At 36.5% G+C, this 25,736-nt stretch overlaps 1 protein-coding gene across 1 annotated transcript in view; it reads left to right on the plus strand.

Annotated features, from left to right (window-relative positions):
• The window catches only part of PLPPR1 (phospholipid phosphatase related 1), a 305,507-nt gene that overhangs the window by 251,695 nt on the left and 28,076 nt on the right, over positions 1 to 25,736 (plus strand). The window contains exon 4 of the mRNA XM_079112261.1: positions 16,446 to 16,578. Within this exon, the coding sequence (XP_078968387.1) occupies positions 16,446 to 16,578 (133 nt within the window). The remainder of the gene's footprint in view (positions 1 to 16,445; positions 16,579 to 25,736) is intronic.

Genomic DNA, 25,736 nt, shown 5'->3' on the forward strand with positions numbered 1-25,736 from the left:
TTTGTATACAGGGATTTTCATCTCAGCAATAATTTTAATAGTGAAATGTTTGAAATTAGCTTAGCACACAATACTGGTGGACTGGTTAAATACATTATGGGTAGTTCAAACACTTTAAATTGTGATGGAACATGCTCATCATTTCATCCTTTTTTTAAAACACAAAAAAATTGAATTATAGTGTTATGGGTAAAATCCTTCCTTTCTATCAGATAATCTATTTCTTAAGTTCCTGGCTGAGAAAATGACCCCAGATTGACCCCAGTGAATTACATCTGTTCTCAGAGAGCTGTTATCACCTGAGGGAGTGCTAGGCTTTGATTCCCAACTTCAGTGACCATTGTGTGCACTGTAGGACCCTGGAAACTACAGCTATGCATGGTTACACCATATGTTGTCTCCATTGGACAGGCGCTTTTAAGCCAGGTGACTCCTGCATCCTCCAATGTGTGTAAATTTCCACATATCTGAGCTGTACTGCTCTGCTGAAAGCTGCAGTTCCTCTCGAGGAGAGCATCATCTAATGTAGCCTGTGGCTGTTTGTGGGTCTAAATATTCAAGAGACCCTGCAAAGATATCTTGTGGGTGTTAGAAATGTAAATCCAAGCCTATATTTAAAAAAGACTAGGAAAAAATAAACTAAACATTTTTAGCTGTTATCTCTGAATATTAATGTGTTAATTTTTTTCTTTTATATATTGTATTTCCAAACCCATGTGTGCATAGTATTTTTAAAATCAAAAGGTATGTTTTAAGAACAAATATTATACTCTAGTTTTTCTGGCAATAACTAAGAAAATGACAAAAGTTTTAATAAGGTTTGAAAATGGCAATTCTAATAAGCAAAAATACAAAATAGCAAAAGGGAACTTTGTAAAGAATTTTCTCTTTTCTCGAGACAAAAAAATGATAGAAATTCTCCAGGTTACAACTTTTGACCCTGCCCCTACTATTGATTTGCTTTCCCTAAATGACACAAATTAAAATGTGGGTCAAATGTTCCAGCAGGAAGCCAAGGGCATATGGTCAGAGGACAGTGCACAGAGCTCACGCTAGGTTCTCTAAGAGCCTGCAATTCCTCTTCAGCTCTCAAATGGAAACCCTGATTTAACCTTTCTATTCCTTTTTTTCTCTGGGTGACAGATATAACAAATCATGCTGACAAGTCCCTAAAAAGTGTCCTGAGAAATACCCCATAAATGAATAAATTTGGGGTGATTGTAATAGCATCTTATAATTTGCATATATTCTGCGACCATCACCTAAGTGGATCCTCACAGCAGCCCAGAGAATATAAAAGGGTCATTCCAAAGACTAGACAGTGTGTGGTCCATCTCCCTTCATTTTTTAGTGGCGAACATTGAGACTCAGTTAAATGAGTTGCTGAAGGTTCCAACTGGTTCTGTACACATCTAGACAGGCAGCCACCCATTTGGTTCCACTTTTATTTTCCCCCCAAATGAGCACGGCCAGGAACCAGAGCTGATGACAGCTCACAGATTACTGGTGGAGAGTCTTGCACCCCTGGTGATGGTGCTTGATCTTTACTCCAGACTAAATATAAGTGAACAGCAGCAGGACAGAATGCAGAACTCTTCTGACGCACAGGGAAATTTCCTGACAGCAAGGATCTGTGTTCATTTCTGCCCTACCTTGAAGACACATAGCTTGTCCAAGAGCAGCCTCTGTTGGGCCACTGCATCATGGATCCCTAGCTCCTAACTCCACCCACACCCCCACCTCAGAGTGTGAACCCTTCATCCTCCTCAGGCTGGGTCTGCCAAGACCCTGCCACAGTTCTGCTGTCAGTCAGTGTGTAACCCTGGATAAGTCATTCTCCCTGCGGGTTCAGTGTTCTCATCTTTACATAAAAGAAGGAATTCAGCTAAATTATTTCCAAGATCCTTCCAGTTCTCAGAATCCATGAGAAGTGAAAAAGGACCATGTTGCTGGAAGGTACCACATGTTAGATTCCCAAATCTCAACTCATTGTTTACTGTCTAGAGTTGAGTTTTGCAGTTCTGTGCCTCGTTGAGTGTTTCACAGAACTGCATAATTTCATTCCTCCTAAAAACCCCTTTCCTAGTCTCTTGAGTACAATGAAAGAAGGGCTCCTCTTGGATGATTTCTGCGCTCTTAACTAATGGTAAGTTTCCGAAAAGGAGCTCATCCTGAACTTGTCCTTGGTTTTCTGTGCATCATCCAGCACATCAACAAAGGCATAATCTAGCACCCTACACTGCTCTGGGTCTCTGTTGATGGGCATTAATAACCCCATTCACAACTGCAGGGATGTGCCAGAAAGTCACAAGGGAAAAGGTCTTCTGTATGACCTGTCATTTTCTATTTCTCCTTTTGTGCTTTGCTGTCAGAAAATATCAGCATCAAATTGTGTCAGGGCCACATGGGATAAGCCGCACAGGGCCAAGGCCACTGTTGTCCTGGATCTTTAGGAAAGGTTAGAGCATGGAGGACTTACTATGTCCAGAACTATTTAGTCAAAAGTATTGGACTGCACTTCAAAGAAGTCTGCAGAAGTCACTATTTTTCTGACCACCTGAAAAACTGGGATAACTCCTGCCTTGGGCCTTCTGAATAAACTCATATACTCAGGAGTCAAAGGAAGAGAGCCTGTTTGGATAAGAGGATTTACTCAGCAGAGAATCTGATTTGCCCTTATATTATCTCAGTCCCAGTGGCACAAGGCATTAAAAATAGCTATTAAACCTTTTACTTGGCCTTAAATGAAGTGACAGGGGAGTATTTAGTATGGAATCAGAAGAACATTTGATTCCCAGCCCAAGAGAACTGAAATAGCTCCCTGTTTACATGCTAGCATGCACACACACATACACAAGGCTCATCAGGAATTTCCTAGGAAAGGAAGAGACACACAAAATGGGATAGAAAGGCACAATTTGGAAGAAATCATGAATCTTCATTTGGGAATTTGTAAGCTGTTAGCTCTTACAGCAAATGTGAGAGCACAATGCAGATCACAAAGTGGACTCTGTAGTGCAAGCCTGTTGGCTGGCTGACGAGGGACCCAGCTGCCCAAGTGAAGGAGACATTGTAGGGCCTTGTGCTCCCTCCTCCTTTGCCTCTTGCAGGCTGAACAGTCGCATCTGTTGAAACTCTTTTTAACATTTTATAATTCACATCTTTCCCCCTTTTGTACATTAGCACATGACTTCCTTTTTAAGAGAAAAAAATTTTTCATGACATTTTCTTTGGTGCTAACATACTCAGTCTTTACCAGGTACATTTTTTCCCTAAGAAAGATTTAAACATATCCTCATTAATTTTTATGGACTAAAAAACATTAAAGAAATAAACTATTCTCCCATTTTCTGCCCACACTGTAGATTAGTGATGCCTAACACTGCAGATTAATAATACCTAACACTACTCCACAAAGAGACATGCTTCCAACCTAAAAAGTAACCCTTCTAATGTTGGCTTGACTGTTGTGTTAATAAACTTGATCATTTTTATTTTACTACTGATTTATTTTTACCTGGCACCAGTTTTTCTTAGCTTCTCAATTATCATCTGAAAAGAAAACATTCTAGCGTTTCTTGAAAAGATAGTTTGCCAAAAACTATGAGAGGATCAATTTACTTGATTATAATCCATTTTACTTTTTACTAAGAGCAATATTTTAGCTGACTTATTTTAAATTTCCATTTTTCTTGTATTCACTGCCCAGAAAAAAAATCTTAGAAGAGAACATTATGCCTTAGACTGCATACTACCACCTTGGTGCTCTAGTTATATCAAGTTTAACTAAGAGAGCTTTCTGAGTGGATTGCTGTGACCTTTGTATTAATAACAGTAGGAAGGCCCCACTAGTATCCCAGTTACTGAATAATTTTCAGAATGGCATCATGCAAATAATCTCATTCAAATCTTTGAAAGGTATAGGAAGCATCAAGAGCAGCGATCCATCATCTGTATCTATGTATGATAAAGCAGAAGTCAAGAACTCTTGGAACAACCAAAGCTCATCAAATAAGGGAACCAGAACTCTGCAGACCTCGGGCCATCAATGGCACATATCAGGAAAGATCAAAGCCAAGCAGGAAGATGTTAGCAGTCAGAACTGGCAGCAAAATCTGCATTTCTAAAATTTCCTGTGTCACTTTTAAAAAAAGTCTACAACAAAAACTTTTTTGGGAATGCTCATGATGATAGAATCCTTCAAGGGAGAAAACTGGAAGCATATACAAATCTGAGATCAGAGCTCTGAAATCACTTAGCCACAGTTGTGGGGGAGTTGTATAAAGAACTTTCTCCTCTTCCTCACAGGGTCAGACACAGGACAAGATCCATCACCAGCCTCTGCTGTCCTTTAAGAATATAAAGGACAGAGATAACAAGAGACATGATGACCATCTGGTAGGCTTTACTTTCAGGAAAGGTTACTTGGTGAGGACAGAGTCCCATGGGATTATAGAAAAGAATGACGACTGAGGGAAACAAAATTGCAAGAAATCATGATAGTCCTGGAAGTTTTAACAAACTGAATTGAGATTGAAGTATAATTATGTGGTTTTAGCTTCCTTTAATAAGCCCTCTCTTGTCAGCTGCTACCAAAAAGATCAAGATGTTGGAACCAAAAAAAAAATCACCTTACAAGTCTTCTATTCCAACTTTTTATGTGAAAAATGAGAAGGTGAGTCCCCAAAAGGCACCTGGTCCAAGATCAAACATCTAGTTAGGGGCAAATCCACGCTAGCCATGTGTCCTTATACAAAGACTAGGCAGAATGATTTCTTCTATTTCAATACATATTCTTGCATAAATAGCCCAAGGAATGAAGAAAGCAAATATTCATTGACTATCTATAGATGCTTTTATATAAGTTTTTTAATTTTCTCAATAACATTCTAATATAGTCACTGTCAGGTTCAAGTCATGAGAAAAGAAAAACTAAGGTTCAAAAAGGTTCAACTATTTACCCAAACTCTCATTAAAAAAAATGAGAGAGCTGGAATTTCAATTCAAAGGTTCACATTCAGCAGACAACAACAACTTTGATATTGCCAAGTATCAGAACCACAACTAGCATTTGTATGAAGTCAAAACATATATACTAGGAATTCCCTTTTTAATGGCAATTCCATATGACCTGCAGCAAAATACCCTCAAAACTTGAAATTATATCTTTCACTGACTTGTTTTTGGTATAGGCATTTTATCTTTTGAAATCTAAAAGCCATTCCCTAGGTTTTTCATTTATATCTGTTGTCACTTGCCATACCTTCTGTAAAACACTTATGGAGGGGAGGGGCAGAGCAAGAGCAGAGTAGAGCTCTCCAGTGACCATCCCCCCAACAGAAACATTCATCTGAATTATCCACACAGAAAAGTACCTTCATAAAAGCTAAGAAAACCTAATCAGCACAGTGGTAGAAGATACACTGAAGAGGGCAGGAAGGACAATTTTACATTACCTGCATCATCCCTCTCAAATCTCAGGCTTAAAAGCATAGATCATCCACTTGATGGAAAGAGAGGGATGTAAGAATAGGGTTTTACTTTTTACCCTAAAGCCAGGTTTGTTGCAGTAAAACCCAAAACCAGGCAGGCTTTCATGAACCCAGATTCCATGCCAGTATCCATGGACTGAGCTTCTAGCCTCTTCTCAACCCCAGACTTTAGGTTTGCAATGCAACTTGATCTCTGCTCTCTACCACCATCAGTCCAACTTCAGTGACTCCTGGATCTAGATAGCCCTCACCGGCAGGCAGGCCACAGCTTCACCAGGCTTTAGGTATGCCCCAGTGCCATGCCAACTTCCATGGTTCTGGCCTTCAAAACCACACCAGAGAGCCTACCCAGAATCTCTAGATGAGCCATGAAGGAATTCTTAACAAATTTAAGAAGACTGAAATCATATCAAATATGTTTTCTTAGCACAATGGTATAAAACTATAAATTGATAACATGAGGAAATTCAGAAAATTCATGAATACAAATCAATTAAGGACATGTTCCAGAATAGCCAATGGTCAGGCAAGAAATTAAAATAGAATTAAAATCTTTCTAGGCAATCAATAAGGGAAAACACCATACATCAAAACTCATGGGATGCCGAAGAGTAGTTCTAAGAATGAAGTTTATAGCTCTAAGTTTCTACATCAACAAAAAAGACATAGCAAGTAAACAACATAATGTTGCACCTTAAGGAGACAAAAACCCAAAAGCAAGCTAAACCAAACAGTAAAAGAAGGAAATAATTATCAGAGAGAAATCAATGAAATGGAAACTAGAAAAGATCAACAAAACATAAGAGTTGGTTATCACTGTTTTGAAAAGATAAACAAAAGTTACAAACCTTTAGTTAAAAAAAAAAAAGACAAAGGAAAAAGAAGGGAGACTCAAATAAAGGCAAAGATGAAAAAGGAGACATTACAACTGACAGCATAAATAAAAGAATCATTAGAGACTTATGACAACAAATTCGGTAACTTAGAAGAAATGGATGAATTCCTTGACACATATAACCCCCAAGATTTGAATTATGAAGAAATACAAAGTATGACCCCACAAATAACAAGGAGATTGGATCAGTAATAAAATTTCTTTCATTAAAGAAAAGCCTAGGACTGGATGTCTTCATTGTTAAAAATATACCAAATATTTAACAAAGAACTAATACCAATTGTTCGAGCTATTCCAAATGATTAAACAGGATGGAATATTTACAGATTTATTTTATAAGGCCAGCATCACCCTGATTCCAAAGCCAGACAAAGACATTACATAGGAAACTTGAGGCCAATATCCCTGATAAACATAGATGCAAAAATCTTCAACAAAATGCCAGAAAACTGAGTTCATCATAATGAATGCACTAATGAATGTTATTAGTGCATTACAATTATATATAATATACACATTATATATAATTGTAATGCACTAATAAAAACATAACAAAAATAAATAAAATGAAATTCATCCCAGGAATGTAAGGATGATTTAACATGTGTAAATCAACAAATATGATGTATCACATTAAAAAATGAAAGACAAAAATCATATGATCTTAACACAGATAAAGCACTTGACAAAATTTAACATTCTTTAAAAATCCTCATAAAACAATACAATAAAAGTCATATATGACAAACTTACTGCTAACCTCATACTCAACAGAGAAAATTTGAAAGCCATTAATATTTGGAAGAAGATAAAGATACCCAGTCTCATCACTTCCATTCAATATAGTACTGGAAATCCTAGCTACAGTGTTAGGCAACAAAATAAATAAATAAATAAAATGCATCCAAATTGGAAAAGAAGATGTTAATCTGTGCCTGTTTACATACTACATGATCTTATATATAGAAAACCCTAAAGATGCCACTAAAAAAAATGTTAGAACTAATAAATTCAGTAAAGTTGGGGGAATATAAAATCAACATATAAAAATCAACTGGAAAGCCATATGCAGCAGAATGAAACTAAACCCCTATCTCTCACCCTGCACAAAACTCAACTCAAAATGGTTCAGGGACCTTGGACTCAGACCAGAGTTCCTGCACCTTATAGAAGAAAAAGTAGGTCCAAATCTTCATCATGTCAGCTTAAGATCAGACTTCCTTAACATGACTCCCAAAGCACAAGAAATAAAAGCAGGAATCAATAATTGGGATAGATTCAAATTAAAAAGCTTTTTATCAGCAAAGGAAACTATTGGCAGTGTGAAGAGAGAGCCTATAGAGTGGGAGAAAATCTTTGCCACACATACTTCAAGTAGAGCACTAATCTCCAGAATCTATAAACAACTCAAAAAACTTTACACCAAGAATACAAATAACCCAATCAACAAATGGGCTAAGGAAATGAGCAGACACTTCACAAAAGATCTACAAGCAATCAACAGGTATGTGAAAAAATGTTCAACATCTCTAGTAATAAGAGAAAAGCAAATCAAAAGTACACTAAGATTCCATCTCACCCCAATTAGAATGGTGATTATCAAGAATACAAGCAACAATAGGTGTTGGCGAGGATGTGGGGAAAAAGGTACACTCATACATTGCTGGTGGGGTTGCAAATTAGTGCAGCCACTCTGGAAAGCAGTGTGGAGATTCTTTAGAAAACTTGGAATGGACCCACCATTTGACCCAGCTATCCCACTCCTTGGTCTATACCCAAAGGACTTAAAATCAGCATACTACAGTGATGCAGCCACATCAATATTCATAGCTGCTCAATTCACAATATCTAGATTGTGGAACCAACCTACGTGCCCTTCAATTGATGAACGGATAAAGAAACTGTGGTATATATACACAATGGAATATTACTCAGCCAAAAAGAATAATAAAATTATGGCATTTGCAGGCAAATGGATGAAGTTGGAGAATATCATGCTAAGTGAGATAAGCCAATCCCAAAAATCCAAAGGTAAAATGATCTCACTGATAAGTGGATGATGATACATACTGGGGGTGGGAGGGAGGCAAGAATGGAAGAAGGATGGATTGTATAGAGGAAAGAGGGGTGGGAGGGGTGGAGGGAAGGGAATAACAGATTGAGACAAACATCATTACCCTATATACATGTATGATTACATAAATGGTATGACTCTACTTCATGTACAACTAGAGAAATAAGTATTACCCCTTTTGTTTATAATGAATCAAAATAAATAAATTAGAAAGAAATCAGCATTTCTATACACTAATTGCAAACCTTCTGAAAAAGAAATCAAGAAAATAATTCTATTTACAATAACCAAAAAAAATTCAACTACTTGGCAACAAAATTAACCAAGGAAATTAAGACATTAGTGAAAGAAATGAAAATGATGCTAAATAGAAAGATATCCCATGTTCATGGTCTTGGAGAATATTATAAAAATGTTTTTACTACTCAAAGCAGTCTGTACAGGTTCAGTACAATGCCTATCCACATACCAGTGACATTTTTCAGAGAAATAGAAAAACAATTCTAAAATTCATATGAAACTAAAGAAGACCTGAAATGATGAAAACAATCTTTTTTAATAAATTTTTTTAGTTGTTGATGGACTTTTATTTATTTATTTATATGCAGTGCTAAGAATTGAACCCAGTGCCTCACACATGCTAGGCAAGTACTCTACCACTGAACTACAACCCCAGTCCCCCACTGATGAAAGAAATCTTGAGCAGAAAGAACAGAGCAATAGGCATCAAACTACTTGACTTCAAAATATTCTATAAAGCTCTAGTAACCAAAGTTGCATGGTACTTGCATAAAAACAAACACATAAACCATTGGAACAGAATACAGAGCCCAAATATAAATCTACAGGTTTATAGACAACCCATTTTTTTATCTTTTTTTTAATTTATCTTTTAATTTTTTACAGACTGCATTTTGATTCATTGTACACAAATGGGGTACATCATTTCATTTCTATGGTTGTACACGATGTAGATTCATACCATTTCCTTCTACATAATCTAAAGGGGAACACACAATGGGGAAATTATAGTCTTCTCAATAAATTGGTGTTGGAAAACTGAATATCCAAATACATACAGAAGAATGAAATTAGACTCTTATCTCATGACATATACAAAAATGAATTCGAAATGAATTGAAGACTGATTGAAGACTCAAAAGGTAAGACCTGAAACTAAAATTACTTGTAGAAACAGTGGGATAGCTTCATGACAAGGTTTGGGCAATGATTTCTCAGCAGTGACCACAGATGTACAGGCAACATAAGCAAAAGTAGACAAATGAAATTACGCCAAACTAGAGATTCTGCACAGCAAAGGAAACAATCAACAGAGTGAAAGGACAACACACAGCACTGGAGAAAACTCTTGCAAACAATATATCTGATAAGGGATTAATATCTAAAATACATAAGGAACTCAATAAGACAATAACTTGATTAAAAATGGAAAAATGACCTGAATAGATGTTTCTCAAAAGAAGACATACAGATGGCCAAAGTCACATGAAAATATGCTCAATATCATTAATCATCAGGGAAATATGAATTAAATATGAATGTGAATTAAAACAGCAATGAGATATCACCTGATACGATGGTTATTACCAAAATATAAAAAATTTTGGCAAGAATGTGAACAATAGGGAACCCTTGCACACTTTTAGTGAGGATTTAAATTAGTACAGTCATCATGGAAAAACAGTCTGGAAGTTCCTCAAAAAATTAAACGTAGAACTATCATATGATCCAGAAATCCCACTTTGAGGAATATAACCAAAGGAAATGAGACTGGTATGGTAAAGAGCTATTCATACTCCCATATTTATTGCAGCATTATTCACAATAGCCAATATGTGGAATCACCCTAAGTGCACATCAACAGATGAATGAAGAAAGTGTGTTATATAAACACACTGGAATAGTATTTAAGTATGTAAAAAAATATATATGAAACCCTGTAACAACAAGGATGAACCTGGAGGATATCATGTTGAGTGACATAAACCAGGCATAGAAAGACAAATACCACGTGTCATTCATGTGTAGACTCTAAAGGAGTTGATCTCAGAAGTGGAGAGTAGAGTATCAATTGCAAGGGGCTGGGGTGACTAGGAAGTGGGGATTGAGATATTGCTCGAAGAATACAAAATTTCAGTTAAAATAGCAAGAGTACATTCAAAAAGTCTATTGCACAATATGGTTACTCTAGTTAATATCAATATATTGTATTCCTAAAGAATGCTGAGACAATGGTTGTTAAGTACCCTCACCACCAAAATGATAACTATGTGGGGTCGTGGGAATGTTAATTACCTAGATTTAGTTACTCTTTAATATATGAAACACTGTGTTGTACATGAAAAATGCATATAATTTTATGTCAATTTTAAAATAATTTTTAAAGATTTTATGAGGAAAGGTAGTCTAAAACAACCAAAATATGTTTCAGGGTTGTTTTGTTTATTTGCCATTTGGGTTTTCATGTATGAAGGATTATTAATCAAAGTACAATTGCCCCATTACTTGAAGTATATTATTATCTAAAGGCCATATGTCACTTAAGACTGTAGCTGGCATGCTCAGGGGATGAAAAAGGACCAATGGAATTTATTTACTGTTCATTCATTGCCAGATATAGTTTGGCCTTGACCATCCTCACTGGAGGATACTCTGTTTGCCATGATTGATATGATGTTTGTTAGCCCACAATCAGAAGGCCCAAATAGTCAAGGCAGCCATGTCCAAACACACCAAGAGTCCCACATGCCACAGCTGCTCTCTGAGCAGACTGATAGATGGGAGACATGGTGGCGTGCAGAGGTACAGATGGAAGATCCCAGCCATTGCCAAAACCAGTCACAAATCTGCTTCCGTGTGCAAAATGGCATCAAATGTGGCTGAAGGCTGGACAGAAAGAAGACCTTTGCCTTCACAGTCTTTCGTTCTCTAAACAGAATCAGGGCCTATGATATTAGAGGGCCAGTGAATGCAGAAATCACTACCCTGTGTTTGGTTAGGAAAACAGAATATCTCTAAAGCTCATTCATTAGTGTATAGGACCTGAACTGATTCATCAGCCTTTATGTCCATCACAGTTTTTACTAAAATCCAGGAAATCTCAACATGCGTTAGTGATAAAATGATCAACCCCCTTCTTCCTCCCTTCTCTTCCTTCATTTCTCATGCAAACATTCATTAGCACTTAATATATTCCAGAAATTGTCATTAACTCGACATCTAAATTAGAATACACCCTTGCTCTGATTTTTTTTTTTTTTTTGTCTTATGCTTCATACCTGATTTGTGGTTTGAATATTGGCTGACCATACAATCTTTGTATGACTTATCACCTGTGGCATGGCAGTCTTAGAGCTTTCTACTTGTGGATTTATTCCCTTTTGCTTGATATCCTTTGTTTAGCCTGGTATTCTCTGGAGTGAATTTAGCTCTATTGTGTTTTCATGCAGATAAGTTATGTGTAGTCGTTCTACTTGCTATTTGCTTTCTTGCCACCTTGTGCGAACAGTGCAAAGCTTCACTGAATGGAGAACTTCTAGAATTTACACACCACCTTTCCTTGAAGGAAGAATGTTTGTCCTCTGAAATGGCAAAGGCCAACAATGTTCATTTCTTATTATTTATTCTCACGTATTTGTATTCTCTATCCCTTTACACTAGTTTGCTTCTTAATCATATGTAATTTAATGATATTTCCAAAGGAAAAAAATATTTTTCTATTTTCTTACATAATCACTCAACACACTACTTTTGACACAAGATGTGTTGGGACATTCCCCCCACCCACCACTACCACCAAACAATTCTCTAGCAGATACTGCTTGTATAATTTAACTCAATTCTGACGCTCTCTGCCTCGAGATAGTACCAGATAGATCTGCTCACACATCGAGGGATCAGTTCACAAGACTGTCCCCACTTCAGTATTAAAGAAATAGTACACTTGTATTTAGTCCCTGGTATTTATTTATTCTTAAGCAATATAACAAAAATTCTGTGATTTCTGATCTATATCGAGAATTTTATCAATTATTCGTTTTCAGGGAAATTAAAACTTAAAAGTTATCTCCATAAGTAGATTGTTTAAAGATTCAAGCTTTTATTCATTCAACAGTACTAATTGAACCTATTATAAACCAGGCTATGTTTGAGACATTGTACAAGCAACAACAAAAGTTCTTCCCTCAAGAATCTCACAGTCAGATGAGAGTGGCATAAAACAATAATTGCAACTAAATGAGTAGATGGCAGGCTAAAACGTGGTGGCAGCAGCAAGACGGGTCTCCCTTTTCCTGAGGGGGCCCAGCAAAGGCATCACCAAAGGCAGTGATGTTTTCACTGGGTCTAGAAAGATAAATGATAGAAATACTTTTTTCTTCTTTATAGTATGATTTGTTAAGCCTGTATTTTAAAGGACTTTTGTTAATATAATATGCTTAATTATTTAACATTAAGCAACTCCTATGTACTTCATCTTAGGTTAGGCCCTGGGATACAACTGACAATAAATAAGACAGGCAGGACTCTCCATAACTAAGAAAAACAATATGTGATTATTTGTGACAAGGCCTAGAAAAGAGAAACAAATTAAAATATTAGTGTACAATAAGAATAGCTCATCTGCTCTGTAAGACCAAGGAAAGCTTCCTGAAGGAAATACTATTTTTTCATTTGCCTGAGCAAATGCATGCATTTATCTGTAACTGTTTACTCAGAACAGTAATGCATATGTACAGGGACAAACAAAGTCTCTTAGCATCTTATAATGAAAGAGAGGTCTTAGAAATGAGTACATGAAGGTATCCAAATGTTTTTACATGATGGAGTATCATGTCATTGTGAATTCCAAAGGTATTAGGCACAAGATTTTTCTAACTCTGCAAAACCATCTCTAGACATCTGCCTGACATCTGCTGGGTCATTGCCTATGAATTCTGTGTACTTCTTCTTCCCACCCCAGTTCTGACTTGCTTGGTTCCCTCTGTGCCAGAATGAGCCACTATCTCACCTGCAGACCACCTGTGCTTATCCTATATCTTTGACCTCACTGACCCTCCCTGGTGTACTTCTTTGATCTGGTCCCCATGGTGCCATGTTTTTCTATACATCTGATCCCTCTCTGCTGGGGTCACTGTGCACCAGCATCCTCCAAGCCCAGGAAGTCTTTTCACTTTTTACAGTATGACAGAACTCTAAGGCAGAGTCTTCAGATCTAAAGGGACCATTTTATTCAGTTAAAAACTATATATATATATTTTTTTTCTGGTTAAGATATCCTAACAAATTTATTGTTAGACTAGTGTAACTACAAAAAATTTTTAAACAGTATTCTGCCAAATAATTAAGTGAACTTTTTACTATCACAATCATCTAAACCTATAAGTTTAATGACTTTTCTATTTTTAAGTTGTTCTTTGTCTTCTCTCCCTTCCCCATTTTCTCTCTAATGATGATGTGGACTATCACTGTTCATTTTAAGGTCCCACCATCCAGATTTAGGCTATCTCCAAGGAGGCAGGTTGTGAGTCAAGGAGACCTGCACAGGTCTTACTGAGCCACAGGGATATTAGGACCTGCTTCCTGTATGACAACAAGAATTCTCTAGGCCACCTAAAATGTTCAGTCTTATTTTCTTCCCTTAAAAATAGAATTCAGAAAAAAATTACAGAACTAACCATTTTCTAGGTTCTGGGTAGGGAATAGGGGAAAAATATAAATATTAATGGCTCTCAATGGGAGACTGAAGAAGTTCAGAATTTTTAGGAACAAATTGACATTCTTCTATGTGGGATAAGAACCACAATAGTTCTAGATAAGTGCTCTTGGCAGAGGAGGTGAAAATCCCTCATGTAAATAAAAACAGCATATTATAAATGTATAAGAGGCAAGAGCATCTTCTAGCCAGGAAGTACATATGGCATTAGGAATGAAAACTGACTAGAGGAAACCTGGCTCTCCCAAAGCAGAGAAATCCCTTCTACCCAGGAGACTTGGCTTCTTTCTACATTTGTAATTATGTAAGACACAATCTGTCTGATTTTACACAAAATCTTTTGTGTGTATATGTTCCTACTAGGTTATGGAGGATAGAAGTCTTTTATTCATCTTGGAATCTGCCTCACCAGTACTTAATAGTACTTAGTAGCACAGTACTTAATAGAAATAATGATAATGACATGTATCAATAAACAGTGGTTATTGTGGTGATTTAACAATAATGACCAGCTCCTCCTGTAGTACACATTATGTTCCAGGCACTGTTCTAAATAATTCATATACATAAATACACTCACCTATATGCATACATACCTATACAATGTATGCATATATGTGTACATATGTAGATATATGTATATATGTATTTGATTAAACCTAAAAATATTGTTATCTGGATTATACAGATGAGACACCTAAGTTACAGAAAGCGTATGTAGTATATCCAAGGTTATTAGAACTAGTAAGTCACAAACACAGCTTTGAAGCCAAAAAAGCCAGCCCCTCAGTTCTTCCTCTTAACCACTACATTTGTACATGGTAGTGACTCAATACAAATATTTGAATTTGGACTTAATATTGAGGACACCAACAGCAAAGCAGGTTAACTGCAGTATCCTTTACCCGTAGAAAGATTCACGATGTTAAGGTACGAGATAGTGTAGTGGAAATAGAACTTTGACCACATTCTAAAGCTGCTTCAGACACTGTCTGAGGTGTGTGGTCAAGTCCCTGAGAACCTTAGATTCCTTACCCATAAAGGGATGGGAAACCACTCATAGATTCCAGTTTTAAAATTTCTGTTACCCATGTGCCTTTCATGATGTTATCCTCTTCATACATCTAAACAGTCCATATTGGCAAGAGAAAATAAAGCATGGGAATTCTTGCAACACTGATAAACTTTCTCTAAGATTACAGGTCTATTGAGAGAAAGAAAAACATCTATAAAATCATATTTTTCTGGAGAAATGTTGAAATTGGGATTAGGGAAATTAAAATGGTGGGTAATATAGTGAGAAGTGTGAGGTTTGAATTGCGGTTGACCTTGATACCAATCCCAGGGCTCCACTGTGCCATCTGTATGTTTTAGAGGGTAAATTACTTAACCTCACTAAACTTTAGTTCCTCACCAGTAAAACAAAGGTAATTATACCTACACTAGGTATCTCGTGAGCATGTTACTGTGCTAAAAATTCATCCAGTATTCAACAGCTGGTGGTGATTATTAAGTTTTATTCTTCTTTGATGTGTCTCAGTCTTTAGTTATAGTAGCGTCAGCATTTGTTAAAACTTGCCCCAGGCCAATTCCTTGTTTCAAATAAGAACATACTGTTCTGAGTACTATGAGGATGGTTTTAAAAATGTAGGATGTGGACTTTGCCATCAAGGAGCTTTTAAACCATGTAAGGGTATTATGATTTAAATGGTAATGTATATTATTTCAAGGTAAGAGAGAAATGCCATCTCAAGGAGGGACAACCATGTCAGAATAGGAGAAATATATCAGGTAAACATGATGATCAAACAAGGATTTATAATGTAAACAGTGATAGTTTTATAAAATAATGAAGTAATAATTTATTGTGATATGTGTATATAATGCCTGCTTAAGCACATTGGCTATGTGAATCATTTCTCATCATTGCAATGCACACCCTGAGTTAAAAATTCAATTCCAGCATAATCCTTATCAAAAGTTCTATTACAATTTGTTATTTTAATGTTCTATATGACCTGAGACTTTAATATTATGTCCCAAACTCTCCAAAATTACCAAGGATTACTTTTTCTAATCCTTTTGAAGAATTAAATGTAAACAACTATCTTAACTGCCCACCTCTCCAACATGGTATCTTTTAAAGGATTTGTGAGCCCTTAAAAAATACATATTTTTTTTTAAAAAGCCAGTGATCTCTTTAATCAAACAACTCGCCAGCTTGACCTTTCTTAAACATTCCTTCCCCAGATTTTTATTGGTGAGATATCCATGTATTTCATAAAGTCAACAAGGGAATCACTGATGGCCCAGGAGAAAACAATTCTGACTGGAGAATGCTGTTACCTGAACCCCTTAGTCCGAAGGATCATCAGATTCATAGGTGAGTACAGGAGGCTGCTGGCCCAGCCCTCGTGCATAGGTAAAACTTACTAAACTTGAACACTTTTGGTAAAACAGTCTAAACTACAGAGCTGTCAACTTTAAAAGCAACGACTGCTTTGGGGATTTTCCAGAAAGGACAGAAATCAAGCCTTCTCCTAGTACCAAGTTGATCCTTTGACCCTTGAAATAAAGTGGCCTTCATTGTCTTAGGAATGGTTTCAATGTTGATTTTTATCCCCATACATTTATCTGAGATTTCCCCTGAATGTATATTTTAATATTGATTGAATATTGACATATACCCTTGAGAATGGTCAGGCAACAGGGAGAAGAGAGAACACCAATAAAATGAATTTAGAAATAATCGAATTTCCTGGTTAAGATTTTCCATCCAGTAGGGTTTTTTTTTTTTAATGTGGGAAATTTAACAAAGGGTATAAAATCTAATCCACCAGGGTCTTGAAAACAATGCCTTTCCAAAGTTGGAAAGAAATACTTTTATTAGTGTTTATGAGAAGGAATAATGAAAACATGTTCTATATCCCCCCTTCTAGGACTTTTATTAAAAAATTTCTAGGGTACCATGGATAATGATCGTACCTACAGGAACATGTGTATGAGCACAGGTAGAAATAAAGGTGTTTCAGAGTTCCTACAAAATAAACACTTGATAAATGATAAATATTACAGTGTTCTAATGATATCTGGCAAATATCATTTATATATAAATATATATACATATATATATTTATTATATATTCTATATATAATATATATTCTATATATATTCTATATTATATATTCTATATATAAATATATATATGTCGCTGGCTCTTTGTGGTACAAAATCCGTGGATATTTGTCACTGCTTGCAGCAACAATTTGCACGGGTCTTATGGGTGGTGGACTGGAAACTGAGCTACTTCTATCTTTCTCTTTAGTGCACTGCTTTCTTGCTTGTTTATAGAGGATAGAGGAAATGAGGTTTACTTGCTTTGAGAGGAGAGAGAGAGAGACTTTGCTTATCAGAGAGAAAGAGACTTTGCTTAAGAGAGTCTTTGAGAGAAGGACAGGCTTTGCTTAGAGGAAGAGAGACTTGCTACACCTTACTTAAGGTCTGTTGCTTCTTACTGGTGCGTCCTGCATCCTGTGAACTAAGGGTACGTCTACCTAAGGTGCTTTAGTGATGTGTCTCAGTTCTCCACTTTGTGATCTGCCTTCCACCGCTTCTTTCTACTAGCTACCGCCGTGTTCCTTTCTTTCTTCTTGCCCCATTCCTGCTAGCTGCTGCTGCTGCGTGTGCCTACTAGCTGCTGTTTCTGCTTCCTTTTTTCTGGCTGTTGCCAAGTGTGTCACGCTGTCTCACTCCGCCTATGCTTATATCACCTCCAGGAGGCGGAGAGCAGGGCCACGCCTCTTATGCAAAGATTAGGCCAGACGTTAGATGTCCGAGCAGGCACAATTAGGAGTGCTTGAGAACACATGCGCATACATTGTGTGCGTGGACGACAAATCACCTAAGTGTGCTTATGTCAATCAACCTCCTCACGCCGATGTGATCAGGCTGGCGCAGTCAACATGGCACAGCCCCCAACATATATATATTTATTATATATATTTATATATGTATAGGATCTTCCTGGGAGCCACAGTAAAACTCCCAAGCCATAAACTTGTCTGGTATTTAAACAAGCCATGGCACCATTTGGAACATGCAGAACTGTGATCCAGATACACAGTATGCTCTCAACCCTTTGGGTAATCATTAATCCTCCCGTGTTTTCCCCTCTTTTGTAAGAAAGGGTTAAATTCCCTCTAGTCATGAGCAGAGGCCCACATCAAAACCAAATATGCAATAATGTCTCTGAATGAAATGAGCATGAGGCAAGTAGTAGAGTGGGCAGTCTAAGAAAATCTAATGTAGAAGAAACAACCCTTAACCCTAAAATAGTCTTAGGAATTGACTAGCGATATTTACAGAAAAGTTTTTGTACACCACGGAGGACAGCAATTGTCTCATTGTGATACCGTGATCAATCTGATGCCACTACTATCTAGGTCACCCATTTCAAACCGTGGTGCCTTTCAAAATATCCAGAGTCAGATCACTTCCCACCAGAGTAGCTAGGTAACAAATCATCGAGGGGGAGGAAAAGGAGAGAAGAGAGTATTGACTATACTGAACACCGAACTGGACATTGTATGCACATTATTTCATTTACTCCCCCCACAACACCCAGTAAGATATTTTATGGTTCTCACTGTACAGATGAAGAATCTGATAGAAAATGAGGAATAGTAATTTTTCCCAAGTAATGTGTGTGTGCATGGATGTATATGCATGTACATAACTAATTAAAGAAAGCAGATTGTGCTCACCATCTGATCTGTTTCTTGTACATGTAATTAAACAAGTTATTCAAAGAGTTATTAATCATAATTGAATAGAAATCATCTTTAAAAGTCACTGTTATTTTTCCTTGACAAAGAAAAATCACACCCTAGCTGGGGACAGGGTCCAAAGAATAAAAATTTTAATTGGCATTTGCCATTTATGTAGACCTCCATGCTTAGTCAGAGCAAGTCTTTGTTCATTGAGGGATGTCCAAAGACCCCTACCACTCAAGAACAAACCTCCAGGTTGCCTGTTGAGGTGCACTATACTCCCACTTGAAGCACTGCACTGAGCAGGGTTTCAGGACCATCAAGTTTAAATAGAAATTTGTCACCTTGGAGGAACATCAAATTCCCCCATTCATAATTTATGACATGTTAGTCCTTTGGGGTCTATCATACACTAATGGGAAGCTGAATGCAGAAAGCCTAGAGCAGAGGCATTCAAATAGATCAGTTAGGGTTCAGCATCATGAAATGCTGCTCGTAAGGATGGGATGCTAGAGTAGAAGGATAGCCAGCAGTAGCATCAACCTTGGGGAAGAAGAAACAGCAAGAGGGAAGGCTGGGTAAAAACGTATTTGCTTCCTGCTTTCCCTCTTTTGTCTTATGATACCAGGATCTACCTGATTGCTGGTGTAGAAAACCTGGGAGACACCTAAGCCATCTGGGAAAGTGTTAGAAATGCAAATTCTGAGGCTTTATCCCATATCTACTGAATCAGAAAATCTGGGGATGGAGCCTGATAATTTGTGTTTTAACAAGTTGTCCAGGTGATTCTGATGCACACTAAAGTTTGAAAACCACTGGTTCAGGCCATTAAAACTTCTTGCCCTTTTACACAATCTCTCTACATTTTGTCCTGTGACTTACTTCCATTCACACCAACCCCACAAAAATACCATCTATGTACCATCTTGGCCATTGACAAGTCATTTAGCAAGTCATTCTCTGCCTAAAACCTTTGAATGGATTCCTAGTGTTCCTAACAGCCTACAGAGCCCTTTGCAAGCCAGGCTCCTCTCTGGTCTCCAGTCTCAACTCTCACCTGACTAACACTGCTTTACAGTTTCTCAAAAGGAGGGTAAAATGCCTTACCTCAATCCCTGTTCCTGTGCTGCTCCTTCTGCCTAGAATATTCCATTGCCACACCCTTCCCATAAGATCTGACCAGATCCTACTCATCCTTCAGAACACTATTTAAACTTTACCTGTTTACCCATCCAGACAGCTAGCTACCTCGTCTTCCAGGCCCCCACCCAGCCTCGCATCTACATCTTTTATAGGCAGCTATCACATTAGTATGAATACATAAATCTATTTCTCCTAATAATTTGTGATCACTTGGAGAACAGAGACTGTATCTTTTTCACTCTCTATTAAATAGCATATAGCAGAGTGCCTGGCACATAGATTTTGAATAATGGGGTTTTATTTTGTATTTTTTGAACAAGTAAAGAGCAAAGAGAAACTGTTATAGCATGTATTTGCCTAAAACTAATTTCACAAGGGCCAATTCCTAAATATTCACTTTCTCCCTTTTTTAATTACCTTTATTATCACTCTTCAACTGACCTCTAGGAAATTAAAATGCAAAAATATGGCAATTTCTAAGGGAAGGCCTGAAGTCTATTCTGACTTTTCATATAGGAGGGTCAAAAGTAGAAGGATGGGGAAGGGCCTCCACTGAGGACAATTTATTATTTCTGGGTGACTACAGATTGATTTTCTTCAATGAAGGAAGAAAATGTACTGCATGGAATAAAGACCCTTTAAATAGAAACATTTCTTTTGGCAAAAATTAAAGTAAGGTGGTTATCAAAATGTATTAGGAATGTTATTGTAAAGAGCTTAATAGTCTATTTTTCTAGCCCAGTAGTCACCAAAATACATACTATGCAATTGGCATTGGAAAATGACAACTATTTCAGATAACTATTCTAATTAAGCTGAAATGGCATGACTTTCCTCTTGCAGTTTATTTAATTATTCTAGAATCCATTACAAATAGTTTTTCCCAACAAATACAATCAGCTTCACATTGCAAAAAAGACCAATGGATTAGCAAAATATTTTTTAAAGAAAATAATGTTTTATGCTGCCAAGGATGAAAAAAAAAACCCTGGGATTCTAATACATTACTGGTAAGAGTAAGTTGATATGCCCTTTCTGCATTGAAATTTAAGAATGTATTTCAATAGTCTTAAAAATAATTTTTTTTACCTCAAAATTCCACTTCAAATAATATATCCTATGGAAACAGAGACATAGATTAATTTTATGGATTAAAGTCATGTTGTCATCATATAAATTAAAATATCTAATACAGTTTTTAATAAATAATACTGCCAACATAAGTTATAATCTCAGAAAATGGTATCAAGAATGTATAATAGAGGAAGAATATTCATGTTATGATGTTAGTCAAATTTTTCTTTAATTATTCCTAAATATAAAAAGGATACATCATTAAATAAGTATCTATATGTTTATGTGTTCCACAGAAGAGAGACTGAAGAGATGTACACTAAAAGTTAACTGTTGTTACTTCTGAGTTTTAGGATAATGAATGTACATTTTTTTCCAGATAACGGGTAAATATTTTTCTTTTTCATTATTTTATCATTTCTATTTTTAGAATGATGAATATGGGTAATTTTAAATATCAAAAAATTTAAATATTAATAAAATTAAAAATGATAATTGAGAAAATAAATAAATAAACTTGACCATCTCTAGAAAGATGGTCAAGTTCTCTAGTAGGATCTTCAGTGTCCAAAGAGAGTTTGAAGTGGTAACTGCACTCTGATGTTCTTGACCTGTACTTGAAGGGCTAGTTCTATCCCATCACCCCAAAGTTCCAAAATAAGTCTGAAGTGCTAAAATGTCAAGAATACCTAAATCAAAGAGGAAACATCCAAATTGCCTTGACCCTGACAGAGGGAACTGAATTCTCTGATCCACAAATCCAACAATAAGTACACCCAAGATTCTCATTAAAAGGGTGCCTGTCCTCCCATCTTTTGAGTATAAACCCTCATAGCTAAACTCCTTTTCTAAACCATTGGTTTTTTAAGTTGTATTTACATGATGTGGGATGGGAAGAAAGGGACAGATTGAAGTAACAAACTCAACTAACATTTTTAAAAAACAAATGTCAAGTTAATTACATGTACTTGGACTACTTTTCCTCAATCCACCCCCCATTCCTTTCCTTTCTTATTCCATTGCAATACACTTGATGGCAATAACAATCTGCAGATTCAAGTTCTCAGCAGAGATAAACCCTGGGCATTCCCTTTTCAGCAGTAAAGACTTAAATAAGAGAATCATTTTTTCCAAAGATTTATGAAGTTCAGTTAAATGCTATTCATTCAAATATACTTGAACAAACCTAGTTCTGTAAATAACAATGATTAAACAATAACTGATTTAATATTGAAAAATGCCAAACAGAAAGCATTAGAATTTGATGAGGATTTTTTTGGTGTGTTTGCCATATAGAAGAAAAACTAAATTAACTCTCTCTGCCTCAATAGCTATTTTCTTTGGAGTTAATGGAGAAAAAGAAAACTGATCCAAACATGCCAAGATTAGACTATTAACACCTAAAGAGTCTGTCATCCAGAAGCTATTTATCATGGCCTTTTCATTTGGGACCCCATAGTTGTTCCATTATTACTTCTAATAAAAATTTAATTAAATACTAAGCAAATTCTTTGCCATTTAGGTCAGGTCCAAGAATTAGACAGCACTGGACAGAATAGAAAATGCCATGGTAAACAGTTAATTCATGTAACACTAATTAATTGCCATAAATTAAGTGTGGTCTAAATGAAGCATGAATATTTTAAATGCAGTTTCAAAGGTCATGGTGTTTTATGGTTGTAAGAATTGATACCCTGAGACAAGTTTCTTGTCAGCCTTTTAGAGAACTAGAAAATCCTTTCTACTATTGAAAGTCACTTAAATTTACTTTATCTGAAAGAGACTTTATTTGATTAATTAAATCAGTTTATTGCTACTTGCATTAAGTATTTATAATTAAAATATAGACAAGGGTCTGGTCATGTCCATTCAATCTTCAACCAATAGTTTATAGAGCACCTACTATTATTCTAGGCACTAATTAAGGTATTGAGAATATATTAGTCAACCCATAGAAATAAATTTGTCCTTGTTGAGTTTATATTCTAAAGTGGAAGCCAGACAGTAAACAAAATAAATTATAGTGTTTGTTAGAAAATATGTGCTACAGAGAAAAATAGCCAGGGAAACGAAATAGGGAGTTTGTGGGAGCAGATATGCAATTTTAAATGGAGAGGGGAGACTGTCATACAATGAGTATTATGTAGAAGTTGACAATGACTTGATAGCAAGACAGGGATGATTCTAGCCAACTAACTGCCCAGGGAACGAGGCCAACTCCATCTGTTCACTGAAGAGGTTTGACCTGCCTAGGGAGTCTAAACCCAAGCCACAGTGTCTACATCATGAGTCTAGATCATAAAAGAAAAATGTCAAGAGGAGGGCAAGACAAGGGCATAAAAGCAGATGGAGATATTCCTAGAACTCAGCCATATCAGAGTTGAAGCTCTGGACCTAGAGCAGGAGGAGAGAACCAGGAAGGATCTTAGGGGGAAAGAAACAGAACCCCAATTTCTAAACCCCATGAGAAGCCAACCCACCAGAATTTGAGGCTAAAGGTGTTTGGTGCTTCCCACTGTGGGTGGGGTTCAAGTATGCAGGGGAGAAAGGATGTGAAACCTGGGAGCCATGGTTAGCCTTAAACACCTAGTCAGGGAGCAATCTCTGCTCAGGTCTCAAGACGTTGTGATAAGGCTGTTTCTCATTGCTCTGCTCAGAGCAGAAAATGAATCTATTCCCTTTTGAATGTCATCCTCAGTGAACCAGATTATTATAAAACTGAACAGATTCCTAGCCCAGAATCCTATAGGTTACCCTATTTATCAAGGGAAAGTTACTGAGTGATATGAGACTTTATTGATTCTTTTCTGAGGATCCTCCCCAGCCCCAGCACTTAGGGGCTGGACTCAAAAGGACTAATTGAGTGAGAACTGCTTTCTCTAGCACTTCACAGGTTAGCCAATGCAAATTCTTGGCACTTAATTGCTATAAATCCATGTTTCTCCCCTCACCACTATTGGCACTTTAGGTAAGACAGTTATATTTTGTACAGGAGTAGGGTACTGTCCTGTGTACACTGTAGGATGTTCAGCAACATCCCTGACCTCTACCAACCAGATTCCAATAGCATCTCCTCCTCTACTCAAAAATGTCTCAAATCATTGCAAAATGTTCCCTGGAAACAGGATCATACTTAGTTGAGAACTACTTATACAAAGATTTTAAGAAAACAAGATTTTCCCAGAAGTTATGAATATTTTTGCTCTATGAAATATTTCTTAACAAAATTACACACAGTGAGGCACCAAAATACTACCTGAATTCCTAAACTGGCTCCCAACGTTTAGTAAAAGGTAGTTTCAAAACTTTCTATAATAATTTTAAAAATGTGTACTTTGTAAACTATTTAAATTATTACATTAGAACATGATAAAAGTGATTATTAGGACATACATCAAACAGACAGCATTAGCATTATATCAGTGTCTCTAAATCACTAACAGGGCTGGCAGGCCCGTGGAGTGGTGGTGGTGGGTTCATTGCTAGTCTGGAGCTGGGAATTGGGCTAGACTCAGATTGCCAGCTTCAGCTTTAGAAAATTATAAACACAGAATCAGAAAGGGCATATTTGAGGAATTCTGAAGCCCTGTGAGAATGCAGAATGTGATATTCCTGTTTTTAGATTCCTTGGTCGATAACATTTTTCTCTCTCCACATTTAGTTTGTATCCAGGGCATACTTTCTGGATTTACATGCATCTACATTCTCCATCTATTTATTTTAAAATTATCATTGCTTCTGGCAAATTTTTAGGGGTTTGCTTCTCTACCAATCAGAATTTGGACCCATGCTACCTAGCAAAGCTAAGGAGCAGATATTTAGAGACTAGTAGGGGTGACAGACATTTGAGAGAGAAGGCACCAAGAAGCTATCCTGCAAGAGTGCACACACTGTAAGAGGTGTTTTATTAATGCAAAGGATGAACAACATATGATGTTAAATATTTGTCAAGTTTTTAGAATGATATGTTTTCTTAACTCATCAGTCTTTGGAAATAATTTTAAGATTAATTTATAATGAGTTCCTTCAATTCCAATAGTAACTAATATCTATTTATAGCTTATAATTTACAAAGTGTTTTTTATCAGTTTCCCATGCTTTGAATAAGAAATCTGTAATGCAGGAACCATTTAAAATCCATTTTAGAAGGAAGAGCCAAAGTAACAGGCTTGTTCTTACAATTTACAGTGAGTAACCATGGAACAGAAAAATCAGCAGAAAAATTTATAAGATTCAAAGACCTAGGCAGAAGATCTCAGGTTCAAGGTCAGTCTTGTCAATTTATCAAGGCCCTGTCTCAAAATAAAATTTTTTTTAGAAAGGGCTGAGGATGTGGCTCAGTGATTAAGTGCTCCTGGGTTCAATCCCCAGTACAAAAAATAAAAAAGATTCAAGAGGACATCATAGTAAGAAAAACAAGTTACCCTGCCACCCTGGTTCCACAGCTGGGGAAGGGAGTCTCTCCTTTTCAGGACTAAGGATGAAAGAGAGAGTCCAAGTAAATTATCAGTGTGGATGCTGGCAATCCTAGCTACTGCAAAGTTTCACAATCTT

Source organism: Sciurus vulgaris, assembly GCF_902686455.1.
Source record: "Sciurus vulgaris genome assembly, chromosome: 15".
Classification (NCBI taxonomy): domain Eukaryota; kingdom Metazoa; phylum Chordata; class Mammalia; order Rodentia; family Sciuridae; genus Sciurus; species Sciurus vulgaris.